The 19,041-nt window shown below is 34.9% G+C and overlaps 1 protein-coding gene across 5 annotated transcripts in view; it reads left to right on the top strand.

Annotated features, from left to right (window-relative positions):
• The window catches only part of TLL1 (tolloid like 1), a 143,035-nt gene that overhangs the window by 56,378 nt on the left and 67,616 nt on the right, over positions 1-19,041 (top strand). For 3 of the 5 annotated variants that reach the window (XM_048076161.2, XM_048076160.2, XM_066996136.1), the window contains 4 exons: positions 3,412-3,522; positions 7,551-7,631; positions 10,058-10,210; positions 11,831-11,948. In XM_048076161.2, the coding sequence (XP_047932118.1) occupies positions 3,412-3,522; positions 7,551-7,631; positions 10,058-10,210; positions 11,831-11,948 (463 nt within the window). The remainder of the gene's footprint in view (positions 1-3,411; positions 3,523-7,550; positions 7,632-10,057; positions 10,211-11,830; positions 11,949-19,041) is intronic. The other 2 variants (XM_048076163.2, XM_066996135.1) reach the window with 1 other exon arrangement.

Raw genomic sequence — 19,041 nt, forward strand, 5'->3', positions numbered from 1 at the left:
TTATCTGATTCTTGTTAATTTTTTGAAGCAAACTTATGAATGAAATATCTTTGAAGAACAAGAGAGTTGCGTAGCTGAACATGTCAATTCTGGCAGAAGTTTTTTAAAGGGAGCTAAGAAAACTCTTAACCTTAACTTGCTCTTAGCACAGTCTTCGACATGCCTTGCATACCCAAACAATCCTCTGCTTGCTTTCCATAAGGTTCAGATTGGTGTGCAGCAAGATGAAGTATACAAAGCAACTCCTTCAGATAGTTTCAGGCCATAAAGATTTTAAGGCAGGAGATAGAAATACAGTCCTCTCTAGTTACAAAGTACTGTGACACACAGACAGTCTGAAAGGATAGTTTTAACAGTTATGGAAATGTGTTTTTTATTATTTTTGTTTGTTTTTTAAAAGTTCATGTGGGTTTCTGCTTCAGGCTTTGTTGAAGGAAGAAATGCAGACTTTTCATTGGAAAAATGTGTAATTTTAAAAAGCAGTTATCAGCTTCCTTTATGTCTCATTTCTAATTTTTAATGATGGGTTGAAATTAAATTAACTAGAACACAGTCAGCTGTTGTTTGTCTTGCTATAGATGTATTTTTTCCCAGTTGCACTGAAATTAGTTCAGAAAATCGCAGATTTATTTCAATAAAAGTAAAGAGGCAGCTATTAATTTCTTGCTGACGTCAAATGAGTTCTCTCCAGGTTTCTATCTCTTGCCCTGTTTGATTTTTACGTGACCTGCTAAACAGAATTATTTTGTGTCAAATAACACCTGCCTGAAGAAAACATCCTATTATTCTGTTAAACAAACAGAAAATTGCATATATTTCTTTCTTAAATATTTACAAATATTTAGTTTATACATAAGAGAACCTAGTTGTTATTGGTCACGAAGGTTACTCATCTATATTTGCATCAAACTTGCATCAGCACTTATTGTTATATTACCATGGTTATATTATTATTAAACTTTAGCTTGTACTTGGTTGCTAATCAAGAACAACTCTAGCTAGCAGTCCAGATGTTTAACAAAAATAACATAGCTTTGTTTTCTGTTCGAACTCAGCAGTAATTGTACTTTTCTTGAGCAGTAAGTTTTTGTCGTTGTTATTTTTATTTTTTTGTATCTGTGCAAGCAAATGTAATGCATTTGTCTGACAAATTTATAGGGCTTGAGTCTTCTCTAGTTGTATTTTCATGGCAAGGTGAATGTTACTACAATGAAGTACTAAAGATGGATCATCAGAACTAGAGAGGACATATTTTCAACCTAATCATCGTACACTTTTTTTAATGCTCAATTTGCCTTGAGTTTTTATTTCATGTTTATATAACAGTATTATGTACTGAAACCAAAGTGATTTCTGCTAATACGGCTCTGTCAGTGAGTTATTTTTTTTCAACTTTTGGTAATTCAGAACCTTCATTTTGTTAACTCTCAGTGCAACCAGGAAAGAATAAATGGGATTGCTGTTAATTTTTAGCACTTATTCAGGTTTGGTTTGGACAACCTGTGTGACCTCTGTTAAAGCATGTCATGTCTTTTTAAAGTGTAATGTTAATAGCTGCTTCCTCTTTTTTTTTTTGACCATTTTTTTTGTACAGTGTATCATCAAAATTTGCTGTCTTTGTGCTAAGCAGTGGCCCATACTGTGAATGACATCCAAGAGAAATACCTAGAAGATGGATATAATAGAAATAATAAATAATATTTAACTCAGGAGTCAGATGGAGACTTTTTCTCCTTACTGTTCAAAACTCAGACAATATGAGATTTTAAATTTTTATTTTATTTTTTTGATTTTTTCCCTAGAAAGTTCAAGGAAAAAGACACTTAGAGCTGCCACTAGCTATGTCTTTTGACCTGATAGTAAAAAACATTACTAGTGGGTAGGCCAGGCAGAGGATGGATGTGCTCAATGTGTACAAAGGAAATAGGGACCCTTGGAAAGAGAGTGTTCACAAATATATGAGAAGTGACTGAAGAGTTACAGAAATTGTCTGAAATACTTGCTGTTTCTAGGGAACATCATCTCTTTATGCAAATATTTAATAAGTGAAAATGCTCTTATTTAGAAGATGGTTATGTTTTTAATTGCAAAGGTTCATTTTCACTTTTGAACTCTGTATAGTTGCTCTAATTTTTTTTCTTAAAGATATTTTACAAGGCAGACCAAAGACATTTTCAAAATCATTTCTCCTAATTGCCTTGAATTCAAAAAAAGTAACAGGAAAATCAAGAAGATGACTTTTTAGGTATGGATTTGATTAAATAATTATGAATATAATCTTTAATAAGAAAAAGATAAATTCTGCACTAATGGGAATATAATGAAAATATTATCTGATGAATGGTCTCTATAATTTGATAAAAGAAAAAATGACATAAAAGGAAGACTAGTTAGTGTTTGGGATGTTTGAATGGAAGTAGACCTGAGAGAGTAATTTGGTAATAGATGGACTGTGGACAAACTCCTTAAGAAAGCAATTTGCAGTGGAACAGTTTAACAGACAACCAAACAGAGATAGTGATGTCTACCTGGACAGGAGAAATTGGGCAGAGATTTGAAGATGACACCAGTCTTGATCCCAGAGGCTTTGTGATTCTGAGGGGACAAATAATAGACATCTACAGAAGCAGTGAAGAGAGGGAGAAGGAAGTATTTGGATAAAGTTACTCATCACTTCAACTCCTGTTAATTGGTAATGCTCTGTTGAATTCCTTCACATCAGTGGAAGATGGTCTGCTGAGTTCGTCTTTCATGATAAGTTTGAGTTGGCAGGGTTGGCAGGGAGATTTGAGGTTAAAAACTCAGAAAAAATAGAAATGAAAGACTGAAGGTATAGATCCTGAACTCTTGCCTATATCTCGACTCACTGAGTTGTGATGGCAGCTTAGGGAAGATGAATTGACTTAAAAAAAAAAAAAAAGTCAAACAGAAAAAAAATTGAGTCTTAAACAGAACAGGAAAGGAGAGAAGAAATGCACCAAAAGGTGTAGGAAGGCATGAAATAAGAAAAGATTGTATTCTATCAATACTGTATATTTTTGACTTTATACTTTAAATGTTAACATATTTCAGTGCTTTTTAGTCTCCTCTGTTGTATTTACATGCAGAAAACATCAGATATGCTGAAAGTTTGTTAATTGATTGATGTTAAATTTATATGATTGCATTTATACAGTGTTTAAAGAACTTAAAAAGCCTATACAAATTTAGGAGAATAGTGAAACAAATTATTTCTGTTTTCTTAGATAGTTTTATTTCTTTGTATAAAAATATAGATCAGTAAGCAGATGTATGTCATATAAATGTGTATTGGTCATATATTTCCCAAAGGGTTGTAACAGGGCATTATAGTCTTCAGATTGGTTTTAATGTAAAAATAAATAATTAAATTGAGCTCTTTTTTATTTAAAGCTGTCTTTTGGGGAGATATTGCCTTAGATGATGAAGACTTAAAAATCTTTCAAATTGACAGGACAATTGACCTTACGCAGCACTCCAACGAAAGACTTGGCCATAACACAGGTATGATATTTCAGACTTGCTTTTAACTTATTTTTCTCTTATTTACTTATGCATATAAGTTCACCTCTGGTTTTAAGTGCAGAAAGTCAGTAAAACTTTATGGATAATGTTAGTTTACAGTTAAAAAAAATGTTCAACAAGTACTACAAACTTGTTTAAGTGAAGCGAAGGGAAAAGCTCAAATTTATTTTATTTTTTCTGTATTTCTGATTAAAACAAATAAACAGAAACGAAAACAAACAACAACAAAAAACCTTGTACAGCCAAAGAGCAGAAGCTGGGAGGAACCTCTCTGCCAGTCCTCTCTGCAGGTGGTCATGTGGGAAAGGAAGCTGTACAAAGCATTGCTTTCAGCTCTGCAAGTTCTCGATAGCAGAGTTGAGATGCCCTGTGGAGAAAACAGGGAATCCTGGAGGCGAGACTGGGATTCTTGAATTGCAACACCTCCTTTTGCTCTTTTTTTTTCCTGTTGTTGTTGTTTAATCCAGATCTGCACATCAATCTAGAAGATGCACAAGAATATTTTTATCCTTGCTAGAATTTGAATTAGAATGTAAATTTGTCACATACTGTGCATTAGTTCTAGACACTGAAACAAAGGCAATTGGTTTTTGAGACAGATAGATAAAGAGATATTATTCCTGTGTAAATATATATGTATACGTGTGTGTGAAAACATAGTCCATGTGTAAATGGATATCTACTTAGTGTCTAAAAATATTCATGCTTTCAGGCTGTGATTTGTAAACTCATGACTGCGAATGTGTAAACTTTCAGGATATGGTACCAAAAAAATTCTAGTGGGAAGGTGTGAAAGAGAATATTTATGCATAGTAGAAAATGCATAAATGCATTTCTGAAGTTTATTTTCTATTAAGCATGGTGTATTTGTTGCTGAACTCAGCTAATATTAACTTGATGATTCCTAGTAAGTGAAAATAAGGATCATTTTAAGGAATGACCAGAAATTATTTTTTTCAGACAAAAGCATTTTGTAGTTTAATCTTTCACTATTGATAAATAAATATACATGATGTATTTTCACTCTTTCTTGTAGTTAGAGTATGTGATTAGACTGTTGTTATAATAACTTGAAAATTTATTTTATCTCCCTTTGAAACCACTCATTTATTTCAGCTAGGATCATCTCTGATCTTGTCTAGATTAAGGCTGAATATTAAAAAGTCATTAGAGCCAGGGGTTTCCTTCTCCCACTTCACCTCAAACAAATATTTCTAATTGACAATTTGAAGTATTACAGGCCCCATTTTTGCAGACAACGTAGACAGCAAGGTCCTTAAAATGGATGCAGTCAAGTGATTTCTTTGGCCTGCCGACTTTCCTTTTTATTTTTCTATTCTTTTCTTTTAACTGAAAAAATATTTTTTTTTTCAATTGCCACAGGAAGAATATAGATTTTTAAGCTTTTTTTTTTCAGCTATATTTATGTATTCTATTATTTGACTTTCTTTCCTTATCTGTCTTGAGGTGCATTATCTGCATGTTACAGTATCCTATTAAGGATATTGACTCATCCTACTGGTGATTACTAATGCATTTGGTTCATATTTGTCTACCCTTATTGCACAAGGGGAATTAATACAACTGAGATAATCAATAGAAATGGATTTTGGAGAACAAACTCTGCTGAAGTTAATGTTTTGGTACTGGTTCTCAATGAATGCTCTACAGTTTTGATTTTTCTAAAACAGAGTTGAAGAAGTCTTGTTTTAAGGTTCACATATGTATTTTTTTCCTAAGTTTATCACATTTTGATATATAAGTTGGCCAGTTTTTGCAAACTGCACAGTATAGTGTGCTTTTTTTTTTCCCTTTAATTCTCAATAGAAGAAATTACCAACAACTAGCTAATTAATATTAGGTAACAACTGGAAAACGAAGGTAAAATGGTGGTTCAATAGAAAACAAATTAATAGGTTACCTTCCTTACAAATACAGTGAAAAATATGTGATTGATTTCTGAGCACTTTATGCTCCTGCTTTGTTGTTCTGCTGTTGACCTTCAAAAATATAGGTAACGTCAGGTAGAAAGGTTAAGTACATGGATATAAACTATCCATGTTGCATTTTTCACTGGAATGACTAATTTAAAGTAGTGAGCTCACACGCTCTGATTCACATTTTGTGACTGCTTGTTTTGGTGAGGATTATCAGCATGGATTTGCAGGACCAGATACTTTGTGAGCTTCTCAGTATGGCTCTGTCATTTTTTGTTGTTTTATCCAACACTGCACAAAATAATTGTAAATAAAAAAAACAAACAGCAAAAGTGATAAAATTGCTGTGTGTGAACGCAAATTGCCAAGAGTATCCTCCTGCTCCTACCTGAAGCATGTTGAAGAAGATGCAGCAAAAGAGATTTATTTCTTTTTAAACAATTTTTTCAGACTTTGGTTTGGCAAAGCTGTAGGGTATTCATATAGGCCAGATTAGTTAAGTGAAATACTTTTTCTTCTTTAGTTTTTCATGAAATGGATTACACAGGCTGTTTCATTCAGTAAATAATGTTTTTGTTTGTTTGCTTTTTTGTTTTGTATTCTTGTTATGTCTGTTAAAGTTGCTGGGTTTTAGGGATATTTCTTTTATATGGTTTTTTGAATCTTTAGCTCTCTGCCTTTTTATGATATAAATGTTAGCATCAGAGACATTTACATTAATAATGATTGATACAAGAAATGGAATTATTATAGTCTCTGTAGTGTATATTATAGTTAACCATATAACTTGTTGGGAAGGAATGTGTTGAACTATTACCTCATCTATCTAAAATGTTTTAAAAAATTTGGAAAATTTTTCTCAAGGGAACAAGCAACTATGTGACAGTGTAATCCAAATAATTAGGCACATTGTTACTCATTGAGCAGCCACATGAACTCACTTGCCTTATATGGAATGATTTCAAGTTGCAATTTAGTAAATATATTTTCCACATATATATTGAAAGTTTTTATGGGAGATTGGGAAAGGTCTTTTCTGTGGTGGTTGGAGGTTTCAGTGTCCTTTCATTTCTATTTTACTTTTGCTGTTGTACAAGTAATTTGAAAATTCTGTTGTCCTATGACAGATATTGCATCTTAAAATGTAACTTACTACAAACTTCTAAAAATCACAAAATCTTCTTAACAATTCTGATGATTTACTGGTTAATGTGGTGTTATCAATATTCTTATTTGAGGCTTACTGTTTTTTTCAAAGCCACTTGTAACCACAAAAGAATCAGACGTGAAGGCAGTATGTTTCATGCATTAAATGTACACACTAAACCTGGAAACGTGCTACATTTCTGAAAAAAAAAAAAACAGGATACATGTTAGAATCAACAATTTACTAGCTTAATTTTTCTTGTTCATTGATTGCTAAAATAACAGATATATATGCCTGTGAGGCCTTATTGCAATACACACCAGTATGTGATGTTTCAAAGCCTTCAGAGTGTGTTGCATATTCATTTGCATGTTGACAAACAAGCTAAAACTTTCATGCTAAAATCAGCCACAATAAATATTTATCATTTTTGTTGCTGTTGTTTGTTTTGTTTTGTTTCTGTTTTGTGTTGTTTCTGGTGAAACTTTAGATGTTTCCTTTCACTCTTTCTCTTCCCCTGAAATGCCTTGATAGTGGCATGCATTCAGGAAATTTTTGTGAGACTAGGGCTTTTAGCTGTCAATCAATATAGCTCAGAGGATGTCAAGGTCACCGAGAAGAAAAAGGCATCAAATAATAATTAAATGATGTAATTGTCATGACTTGTCTGAATAACAAAGACATGCTGGCTTACATTCTGGAATGCATATTAGAAAAATTTTCAGCTAAAAATGTCTTTTTGTTTCATTGTCAAGAATACTTGAAGAATTTGTATGCGAGTCATTGAAGCATGTTAAACTTCCTTAAAGACACATTGCAGTTCTTACAGGATATTTCCTAATCTCAAATGGTTATATAATTGCTGTAAGTGTAGGATTCCATGTTCTTATTTTTTTGTAATATTTTTTCTTTTATTTTTAAAGGTGGCTTTGGAGAGCATGGAATGTCAAAAAAACGAGGTGCCCTCTATCAGCTCATAGACAGGATACGAAGATTTGGCTCGGGTATTTTCACTGTTTAAATTAGCAGGTTACCTGACGTGATAATAATTTTTTAAATATATATATATATATTTAATATTTTAAAGCCTCACTGTATTACTATTGGCATAAACAAACTTTAAATAGTACAAGAATAGTAATGAAGAGATTAGCTCTTCATTGTGTTTCTTAGAGGTCCATTTCGAGTATCAGATCTGGAAGCGAAAATATGTATTTTTGCATCTCATATTAAAAATTCCTTAGCTGCTTAGTATATTAATCTTCACATTTATAAGTTTAAATGATATCAATACAATGTCTGCTCAGTACAAGTAGGCTATGCTGCATAGCTGCTAATTTCGTTGTATTTTTTCTGGATCCAGGTGGGGCATTGTGATGGGTCACACAGCATTTGAAGCACTTATGTTGTGTTATGCTGAACAAACACATCATACTTCCGTCAGTATGAATGTAGTTGAATTCAGCATGCGAAGTCAGTGAAATCATTTATACTGGTCAAGTTCATTCACCATATTTGGTGTGAGGAGATGTCAATTTAATGTCATGATACCTCAACCTCAAAAAGGAAAATATGTAAAACTGTAACTGCCTTTGCAGTTGTGTTCTGATATATAAACTTAATTCTTTATATGATATTTTAGTATTGCATAAATGCTTGTCATCTTTTATAAGAATTTGGAAGAAATTTCTTACTACTTGTAGTTCAAAAGAAAATTGATAAGAATTTTAAATCATAAAACATTTATCTTAATGTGTCAGATGACTCAGTAATGATTTTTCTTCTGCTGAAGTTTCTATCTGTGTTGTAAACTGTTGTGAAATTCTCATTTACATACTTATTTAATGCAAGGGTAAGTTATTTGTTTTACCTGTGTGCATGTGTTTTTTTTTTACCCTGCTACTTTCTATATAATTTCTGATATAAATTATATGTTGTGTTAATTGTTATAAAGTTAGACTTTTCTCATGCATGAAGAACTTTCTCCCTATGCTCTATATGCTGTAACTTCTTCCCTTTTTCCTTCGGCTGCTCCCAGCCTTGGAACTATTCCAAGGCACTGTACCTTGATCCTGCCCTGGAGTCCTCCGTGGTCCTTACAGTGCAGCCTGATGTACCCAGTAACACTTAAGTGGAACTGGTATCACAGAGGGAAGGTGTACTGTTTCATGAGGAGCAACAATTCAACCCCACTGAGTAGGGCTTGTTGGCTGCCTTTCAAGTGATCCATTTTAATCAGCTTCCCTCATGTCCATACTGACTTTAAAATTGCTTCAGAAGACATCTATACTTATTAAGGTGTTCAAGTCCTTGTATAGCTATTCTGATCCTCTTCTGTTGTCATTAGAAGTTTCAGATGATTTGAGAAAGATTAACCTGTAATGGGAAGGATGGTGGATAATCTCAAAATAGTACTCATTTTTTTGGTCTTCCAAATTCCAACCATGAGTAATACTTATCGATAGGATTCGAAAAGCTCATTTGTGAAAAATGTGTATGGGCTTCCTGCAGTGTTGTATGGTTATTATAAAACTGGAAGTCACATTTTCATCTGAAAATGTTGTGTCTACTGGTAATAGCCACAGGTAATGGAGATCAGAGGTGGAAATGACCTCTGACTTTTTCCATGTGTTTGCAACCTGCTTTGCAAATAATTTATCTATTTTTTCCTGATAATTCATGATAATAAAAGCCAATCTAATACTTTAAGGACCTCTTCCTGTCCATTGCTCTAAGGCTGGCTATGCTCTTTATTTTTCCAGATCCTGGAATAAAAATGAAAGGGACAGTAAATGTCGTGATTACTTTGGATCTGTTCAAAGCCATTTCTTCCTTGCTGGAAAATTTACTTTTTTTTTTTTAAGGATTTTTCTTTTTTACTAAATGAGAAAATTTGGATGTAATTATGCTGACAATGTGTCTAAATTGATCAGTTTATGTGCACATTGTTACTGTACAAAAAATGAAGATTTAGCCTCTCCATTTCAAGCATTTCCAAGAAATCAGTAACGATAGACCATTGCATAACAGCAGCATCCAAGGACATAGAGAAATAATCTGACTTTGACTTTCTAGGCAACAAAGGTTCCCTCTCTCCCTCTCTCCCTCTCTCCCTCTCTCCCTCTCTCCCTCTCTCCCTCTCTCCCTCTCTCCCTCTCTCCCTCTCTCCCTCTCTCCCTCTCTCCCTCTCTCCCTCTCTCCCTCTCTCCCTCTCTCCCTCTCTCCCTCTCTCCCTCTCTCCCTCTCTCCCTCTCTCCCTCTCTCCCTCTCTCCCTCTCTCCCTCTCTCCCTCTCTCCCTCTCTCCCTCTCTCCCTCTCTCCCTCTCTCCCTCTCTCCCTCTCTCCCTCTCTCCCTCTCTCCCTCTCTCCCTCTCTCCCTCTCTCCCTCTCTCCCTCTCTCCCTTATTCAGTGTTTTAATTATCATTACAGGCTTTGAGCAAAATAATACATCTAAAGGAAGGACTACTGCAAAATTCTCAGGGAAAAATGAGAAGAACCGATTTCCCAGAGCTGCCACATCACGAACAGAAAGAATATGGCCAGGGGGTGTCATCCCATATGTAATAGGTGGAAATTTCACTGGTAAGCTTTGTTCTTTCTATAAAGAGAAAGAATATGATTTTTTTAAAAAATATATTTTATTTTAAAGGAAGTCATACTATGGAAATCAATAGAAAGATTTCTGTTGGATCAGGCCTGCAGTATGTCTGTTTTGAAAACATTAGTCACACTTAAAAAAAAAAAAAATTATTCCCAAAGGCAAGCTATGTAATAAAACTATACAAGTATGTTATAGAGAGGGAAGGCTGTTTGTCTCTCTAATTTTACATGTTTGTTTTCTAGAGCCTAATTAACAATGTTATGAAAGCTGGTTTATATATATATATATAAAGTAGGATATTAAGTTTAAGAATAAAACAGATTTAACTGGTGTAACGTATTCTACTAAACTGATTTGACTCAACAAACTGATTCAGATGTGTTTTGTAATTGCTCAGTTTGGTTTTCAGATGGGTACACAAACATTATATATAACAAAAGAAAAGACTGACATCAATACATATAATTCTTAGTAGAAAACTGTAGAAAAAAAATAAAACATTTGCTTTCCCTGAAAAATGTAAATGCATCAGAATCAGTGTGGAGGTAAGAGGTAATATAAAGCAAAAAGAGAGAAAAGGAAAATGGATGAGAAAATATATGCAGTAACATCTTATTATGCACAATAATACAGGAAGCCAAAAGAAACATGCAAGTCCTCATACATTGTATGCATATGTATACAGAGAAACCAGAGACCTTCTTTCCAAACCAACTGCTACAGTAAAATTTTATGTGTGGGTATTTGCACAGTATGTGACCTTTGCTTTAGGATTACCAATTTTTGTAATAATGGTAGTAAACTTAATAAAAAATGTACCTGTAAAACATTTTACCTTTTTCATAATAAAAGATAAATCCTAAAGGTTGTCAAACATCGCTTAAAGATAAAAGAAAAGGGCAACACAGGATGAAATAGCCTTTAACTCTTAGGATCCTGACATGATTTGAACTCACTATTTTTGTAAAATTCTAGATCTTGTTGTCTTTTTTTTTTTTTTTTAATTTAAAACTTTTTCCGAATTTCATTTTCTGAAAGGTCTGAATGTAAAGTGGATATTGATCACTGCTCATTATAAAATTCAGATGCCTTGGTTGGTGTGCCTGTTTATATGGCTTCGGATAAATTGGTCTCCAGGTTTGAAGTCTATAGGAATTTATCAATTCCTTTATCTTTCTGGCTAGATAGATAGGAACTAGGGATTTATTTATTTATTTATTTATTTTTAAATTGTTGTCCACTTGGTAATTTAATGTGGGAAAATTCTCAGTAAATATTATGCTAATGCAGGCATATAAGCAACACTAGATTTCTTCTGTTGTCTTCCTCTGGTGTAACATAGCTGTGCTTTTTATTGCAGATTTTATGTTTTCTAGAGTGTTTCAGGCAGTAGCGTTCCCCTTGCAGGCAGATATGTTATGGCAAACTGGTGGTCCGAATATCCCTTTAATTGGAGGTTGGCAGTATATGGGACTGCTGGGACACACAACTTATGATCTAGTAACTCCCTGCAGGCTTATATTCTTAATATTAAAATCTGGTTTTAAGGAACAAGAAGCAGTTAGAAAAATGTCTTATTTCATGTCATGCCATTCTTTCAGGTACCCAGCGTGCCATGTTCAAACAGGCTATGCGGCACTGGGAGAAGTACACGTGTGTTACATTTATTGAACGAAGTGATGAAGAAAGTTATATTGTATTTACATATAGGCCATGTGGGTAAGTGCATATGCACGTTAACCAATACACTTTCGGTGTTTGGCCATGTTTCTCAGCTTTGCATTTATAAGTGAATATATATACTTCACAGGAAAGTGAATAGACAAGTTACTGCGTTTAAATGATATATTTGTTCTGTGTGGCTGTAGATTAATTGAAAGCAGTTACTGTAGCTTTTTGAAGTTATGCCTTTCAGATATTTTTAGATAAAACTATCTTGCTAGCTATATGTAGAAGAGATTTTTGTTTGGCTTTCCATCATACTTTTTTCATATCTTGTTCTAAAGTTGTTTCAGGCTTATTGTTTATTTCTTTGTTTATTTGTAGCTTTTCTGCATATCACATGTTCACTGATGAATTAACTATGAACATTTATTACTTTTTCTTTTTCCAGCTTAATTGTACTTAATTGTAATTTTAACTCTTCTGTTGTATTGACCGTCCTTGCCCAGATTTGTTCAATCCATACATTCATGACCTTTTTGCACATTCCTTCTTCTGTGTCATTGGTGTGTAAAAACGAACAAACCATGTTATATCATTCATTAGTGTAGCTTTGCAGCAATCAGTGCTTTCCATCTTCCAATATTGCTGCTCACAAATGCCTAAGTCAACTCTATTTGTTTATTGCACTCAGAAATCTTAAATTAATACAGTGGTCAGTGAGCTGCCCGTAGGCACCATTTTTGTTTTTCAAGTTTCCCAAACTCACTACCTGGGGAAATAAAATATTTCTGATAGTCAACTTGTGTTCGGGATGTAGGCTCCAAAGTGAACAGCTGTCTACCTTGCTGACTTTGTGATCAATGAGCACTTTGCCTGCCTACTTTCTAATTTTTATGGTATAAGGTCATAAAAAAAAGTTTTGAGGTCTCCTTACATTGCAGGTATGATCCTGAATGTGCTTTATTATAGCCCATAAGATTACATGTAGACTTGTCTGCTTAAAACACCCCTGACATTTTTCTTAAGGCGCAGAACAACGTAATAAAATCCACCCCTAGGCTTTTTTTTTTTTTTTTTTGAGAAAGACATCACCTTTGCCTTGGCAGGTCTCTGAGCCGTAGACCTTTGCAATCAGGGAGCATACTCTGGGAGAGTGCTTGTGAACTTGCTTTTCATGTTCTTGTACTCACATAGGGCTGCTGTAGACCCCTGTTACAAACAGTGCCAAATTAAATGGTCTTCTGTTCTCAACTAGCATGTCTATTCTTCCTTAGTTAACAATGCAACTCGTAAGATAAATTTTGGGGATACTGACATATGGCTGGAAGAGAAATGCGAAGCAAAGAATAATAATGAAGGTCGCCTACTCTTGGAGATGTAGAAAGTAATGTGAATTTAAACAGAAGAGTGTGAGAGATAAATGGTCACAGACACTTTAGGAAGAGAAGTATGGGGATATCTACAGAGACCCCAGTGTCATGAAAAGAAAATTCCACAGCTTCAAAGTGTCCAGAGCCAAACTGCAGAAAACCTCCACATCCAAAGCGCTGTCCCTTAGGTTGGCTGATGCTTCACGAGATCAAGTCACTTCAGGGTGAAGGCTGGATTATAACCGATTTAAAATAGAAGGTTGGAATATACTCAGCATCTACTTTCAAAGTTGCCATTATCCTTTACAGTTAATGGTGTTTTAATGGTGGATACTTCACAAATAACAAAAACCTGATGAAGGCTGTAAACATTTTAGTATTAAGAACAAGGGAAAGTGTGGCTGTGAGCAGTCTGCCAGTGATGAAAAAGCCAGGCTAAGCAGAATGGGCAGTTGAATGACTTTCTTGGGCTCTGAATCCATAAGCCATTTTAGGAAGTGCCAGATAAATAAGAGCATATCTTCTCTGGGTGAATGGGAACTACTACGCACTCACCAGTTGTATACAATGCTGATGCAGGATTTTCCATGGAAATAGCACAGACAAAAGTGACACCAAACCATCTGCAAACACTTTCTGCCACATGGCTAGTCACACTGAAATTAATCTCGGTTCTTTCCCATAGGACCCTGCTGTGTTGGTTTGTTAGCACATTGTGTCATTATTGTTTGCAGTACCATGACAGTTAACATTCACAGATGAGGGAAACTTTATTGTACTTAGCACTGTCCGAAATAAAAACTAAATGATAAACCCTGCCACAAAGAGCACCTAGTCAAAACATAACACATTTAATGAAACACAAAGTGGATACAGCCATATATACGGCAATTCAGGTGGCAGTATCTGCAGACGTCTCATATGACAGTATTAGCACACTAGCAAGTGAAGTGTTATTAAGCTTGTGTAAACATTAAGGTTATTTTGAAGGAGTATAATGCTCCTTCTTGCAGCAGTTCATGGGAAGCTCTTCCTAGAGGGCAGTGATGAAAAAAGCATATTTGAAATATAGCAGCTGGTTATCAGAGATAGCAACATGAGCTCACTACAGTTGAGAATTTGCATATCAACAATGGACGAGAGAAAAGTCTAGATTATCATAGACCCTTAGGACTGCAAAGGCTCTCAGATGGACGCCCAAGTATCCTTAAGATGGAAGTAGCTATACCTATGACATTGCTGATATATGCTTGTCTAACTTGTTTCAAAAAACCTGCAGAGTAAATACTTCACAGCCTGTTCAGAAATATATTGCTACAAGTATCCTTAATAAAAGAAATTTAGGAAGTTGGGGGCAGTATTTTTGTACTGGGTATGGCTGGGATGGAGTTGACTTTCCCTGCAGCAGCCCATACAGTGCTGTGCTCTGTACTTGTAGCTAGAACGGCATTGGTATCACACCAGTGCTTTGTCTATTGCTGAGCAATACTGACACAGCATCAGGACTTCCTCCAACCCCCTCAAGAGCCAGCAGGGTAGGGGTGGGCAAGAGATGGGGAGAGGGACATCATTAGGGCAGCTGACCTAAACCATCCAAAGGGATATTCTGTACCATATGATGTCACACTCAGAAATAAAAGGTGGGAAAGGGGAAGGAGAGGGAGGGCTCTCGTTATGAAAACTTCCATCCTCCCAAACCACCGCTATGTGTATTGAGACCCTGATTCCCAGGATGTGGCCAAACATCACTCGTTGCTGGGAATTAGAGAGTAATTTCTTTTCTCTCTTTGTGCTTCCACATGGCCTTTGCTTGTTTATTTTTTCCCCTCTTCCTTTTCCCTTTAATTAAGGGAAATTAATTAAAGGGAACCTTTTTGTAATTACTGATAGTTGTATCCATTAGCTGCAGATATGAAAATAAGAATACTGTATTAAGTGATTAGTGTTGGTGATTCTTCTACCAAGGCAGTGTATATTGGAGTTAATATATCTTAAATCAACTTTTATGCAGCTAGCTGATTAGGGGCAGGTAAAACTCTATACAGTAAACAGGTTCAAAATACTCTTTGTTCACTACTTCTTCTCAATGCTTATGTTTCCTCCTATCAGATAGAAAGTGCCTGAAGACACAGTCAGTGTATTTATCTGTTTGCAAAGCTATGATAAAGGGGTCAGCAAAGTGGAATGGCCTCTAGTCAGATGCTCTTAATTATTTCTAAGTAAAAGATCAAGCTTCTTTTTATATAGCGAGACAGAAAAAGAACAATTAGTCATATTGCTCTGGTATTTCAGCATGCCTTTGATCTGACTTTGTGGTAATTTTTGTTCTCTACCAAAAGACTTAAGTACTTCTTATGACAAACTTTAGATGACTTATTACAATCACTGCTGTATCCTCCTGTTTGGGTATTTGCAAAGCTGTCTGAGATTCCAAAAAATCAAATCTCTTTCATGTGCTTCTCCAGACATTGTAGGCTGAACGCTTCTGAATGTTTAAACGTTTTTTGAAGTTGCAAGTATATTAAATAGACATTACAGGCAAGTTCTTAAAGCTGGTGAAATAGATATATTCATTGTCCAAGGTATACTTCTGCAGCATTCTTTAGCTTGAAGAAGGATTACCTGTTCTAAAAGGTGCACAATCACTTTTATGGAATGAGAAGAAAGAGTTCTACTAAATAATCTTTGGCATTAGGGCTGGTTCATGCTCTCCAGTGGTTATTAACTCTAGCAGCTGGCACTCTTCCTGCCCACAGTAGTCAACACAGCTTCTCTGCAGGTAGTGGCATGGTTTGCAGGTTGGCTGATAGTTACCAATTCAGCTGCCATGGCCCATTAACATAAACTGAAACGAGGGGTTAATACATTGGGATGGGAAACTGTTAACTGAGGAATGGACTCAACTGGCTGTTTGTAATACTGGCACAGTTGTCTCCATTGAGCAGATGAAGAAGCAGTAGCCACCTCTGCTTTCATACAGATCCTCTCAGGACAGTGAATTAGAACATTTAGTAACATGCACTGTATTGATCCCTGACATCAAGCTGGGTCATAGCCAATATCTACTTTGGAATGAGTTATTTTGTGATTGATAGAGCTATTCTTTTTCACCAAGAAAAATCATCTACTTCTTGAGTGAGTGAGATTTTGTTCATAAATTTTGTGAACTACTTTTGCTTTGTGTAACATGTAGGTGATGATATGCTGTCCCAGTATGATTATGAAGTTCTCCAGTTTTTAATCCACATCTTCATGCAGTCAGTGTCATGGCAAGCTGACCTTGTGGTCTGCAAGTAATTTTACATTGTTACATCCTGAAGATAGTAATAATGCAGCTTTTTTAAAAAGAATGTGCAACGTGATCCCACCTGATTCTTTCTTCCTTTATATTGATTTAAGAGCATTTTGACAGTAGCTATGAAATACTATTACTTGTAAGAATGTATTGTTCCAGTCATTTAACTTTCTCTCTGCCATTTGTTTCTCTTTGCTCACCATCATTGATCAGCTAGACTGATTAAATGGAATTAGAGATTCATAAATAGTTACTGTCTCCAACTACTGTCTGGTGCAATAAAGATTAAAGAGATTAGGAGCTTTAAAGTCTGCCAGTTGACTTAATTTAATGAGCATGACAAGTGCTCATAAAGCACAGAAAAGTCTTGGCCTTTTGCCAAACACACCTGGGGTCAAACCCAAGATATTGCAAATTAATTTCTTTCATAGATATATTTACTTTTTTTCTTACCCTTTATCTCAGTGCAGTGATTAGAATCTTGTGGCTTAATAGGATGAATCTGATGTGCTTGACATGGTACTCAGCCCAACAAATCTTCATGACCTCTTATGAGTGTGTACTGATACTTTATTTTAAGCCTCAGTATTCTAATTTTTGTTGGAATGTAAAAAAAAAAAATCTCAACTTTTTTATATTTTCTGAGAATAACTTGAAATCTGTTAAGTAAGCATTCTAAGGAAATTGCTATATGCAAATGACTTTAAAATATTCTTTCTAAATGTAAATATTTTATAGTTTCCTTTCAAATGCAAATACATGGAAACATACATATACATGTTCTATATGTGGGCATATATGTCTGAGTATTTAGGACAAGAAGGGGCAGGCCAGCATTAAAACAATTCAAAATGTGCTGGGCCTTAGGTGTTCAGTGTCAGAACACTTTCTTCTAAATGTCCTGTATCCTAAAGGAATATCCAGTGAAAGGCTGCAGCCACCCATGGGAGCTGATTGATCAGAGAAGCTGTGCTGTTTCTGTCCTTGGAGGTTTTCAAGAGTCAACTGGCTAAAGATCTGACCAACTGTGGAATGGCTTGTATTATCTGACCTGCTTTGAGCAGGAGCTTGAACTAAAGACCTGCAGAGGTCCCTTCCGACCTGAATTAAGCAAGAATTAGTAGAATTCTATCCAAATTGTATATTTTATCCCAATTTAGAATTTTCATAGATTGCAGGCATTTTATGCTTTTCTATATGTAAAGCAACCATCAAGCATTGTCAGTTCATTTTCTCTCTTTGCCCAAGACCCATATAGCATAATTACCATAATGATGTGCATGACCTAAACAAAGGTAGGGAGCCTTAACTCATTAATTTCAATTAATAAGGAAATAGTAGAATGCTCTCACAGAATGTGGATTACTTCCTCTGATTGATTTTTGTTTTCTACCATGGCTTCCTGTAGACTGCCAAGGCAAATCCCATATTGTAGTCCTTACTTTCAAGGCATTCAAAGCTAAGGATCAATGTTTTCTAGAAAGATTTGAAGTCTAAGGCCTAAGACTGACAGATTAATTTGGTGTACATCCAGTAACTGCCTATGGCAATGAATTGGGAATTTGGTACTGAGGACAGAAGTTCTTTAATGTCCTTTTAAATGAATGAAGTTTTCTGAGAATGAAGTTACTGCACATCTTGCTACCTTTGACTCAGAATGCAAACTGTGTCCTCCAGCATTCCCTCTGTAATAGGATGGGACAGTAAATAACACTGTGTAAAAGAGTTAAAAACAACAAATTTCTTCTAGGATCTAAAGCTTGTCCGGAGTGAATAAGAGAGAGTATGAACTTTGGTAATTTCCTTATTCTAATAGAAAGCTATTCAAGTAAGTTGAGTGACTAGTAAAAGATAAAACCCCAGGTAATAACAACATTGAAAATATTGTCGTGCTTTAATTATGTTTACTTATTCACTCGTAGCCATAATATTTATTCTGCAAACATGGAGTCTGAAAAATATGTTAAGCAGAACCATGTCAGCATATAAGGTACAAAGGTGAAATCCACTGTGGAGTCATGAGATAAAACAGTATGATTGCTCTAGCTTTTTATTTTAGTCTTATTTCTGCTCTTTGTTGCTCAATTTTATCACCTATTCTGTATTTTTAGTGCATATTTTCAGGTAGTATTTCCACTGTCATTATTTATATCAGCACTAATAATAGTATTTCTATATCAAATATTGTACATACTCATTTTGGATTAATACAGTTTATATAGATTATGGAAATACAGGCACTGGTGTTTTTTATTTAATTTTGCTTTGGTGTGGAGGGGTAGCACATAAGCTGCAATATTGACAGTGGCACAGAACTATAGCAGGGAGTCTACCTTGCTATTGTTTTTATGTATGTGCCTTGAAGAGAGCTGTCAGGGAAGTCATTAGAAGGCACTGTAAGAAATTAATTAAAGTTTAAAAAACATGATATTGCACAACCAGAGCTGAAGCATTAAGCCTAATTCTGTACTCAGACCAAAGA

Source organism: Anser cygnoides, chromosome 4 (assembly GCF_040182565.1).
Source record: "Anser cygnoides isolate HZ-2024a breed goose chromosome 4, Taihu_goose_T2T_genome, whole genome shotgun sequence".
NCBI lineage: Eukaryota > Metazoa > Chordata > Aves > Anseriformes > Anatidae > Anser > Anser cygnoides.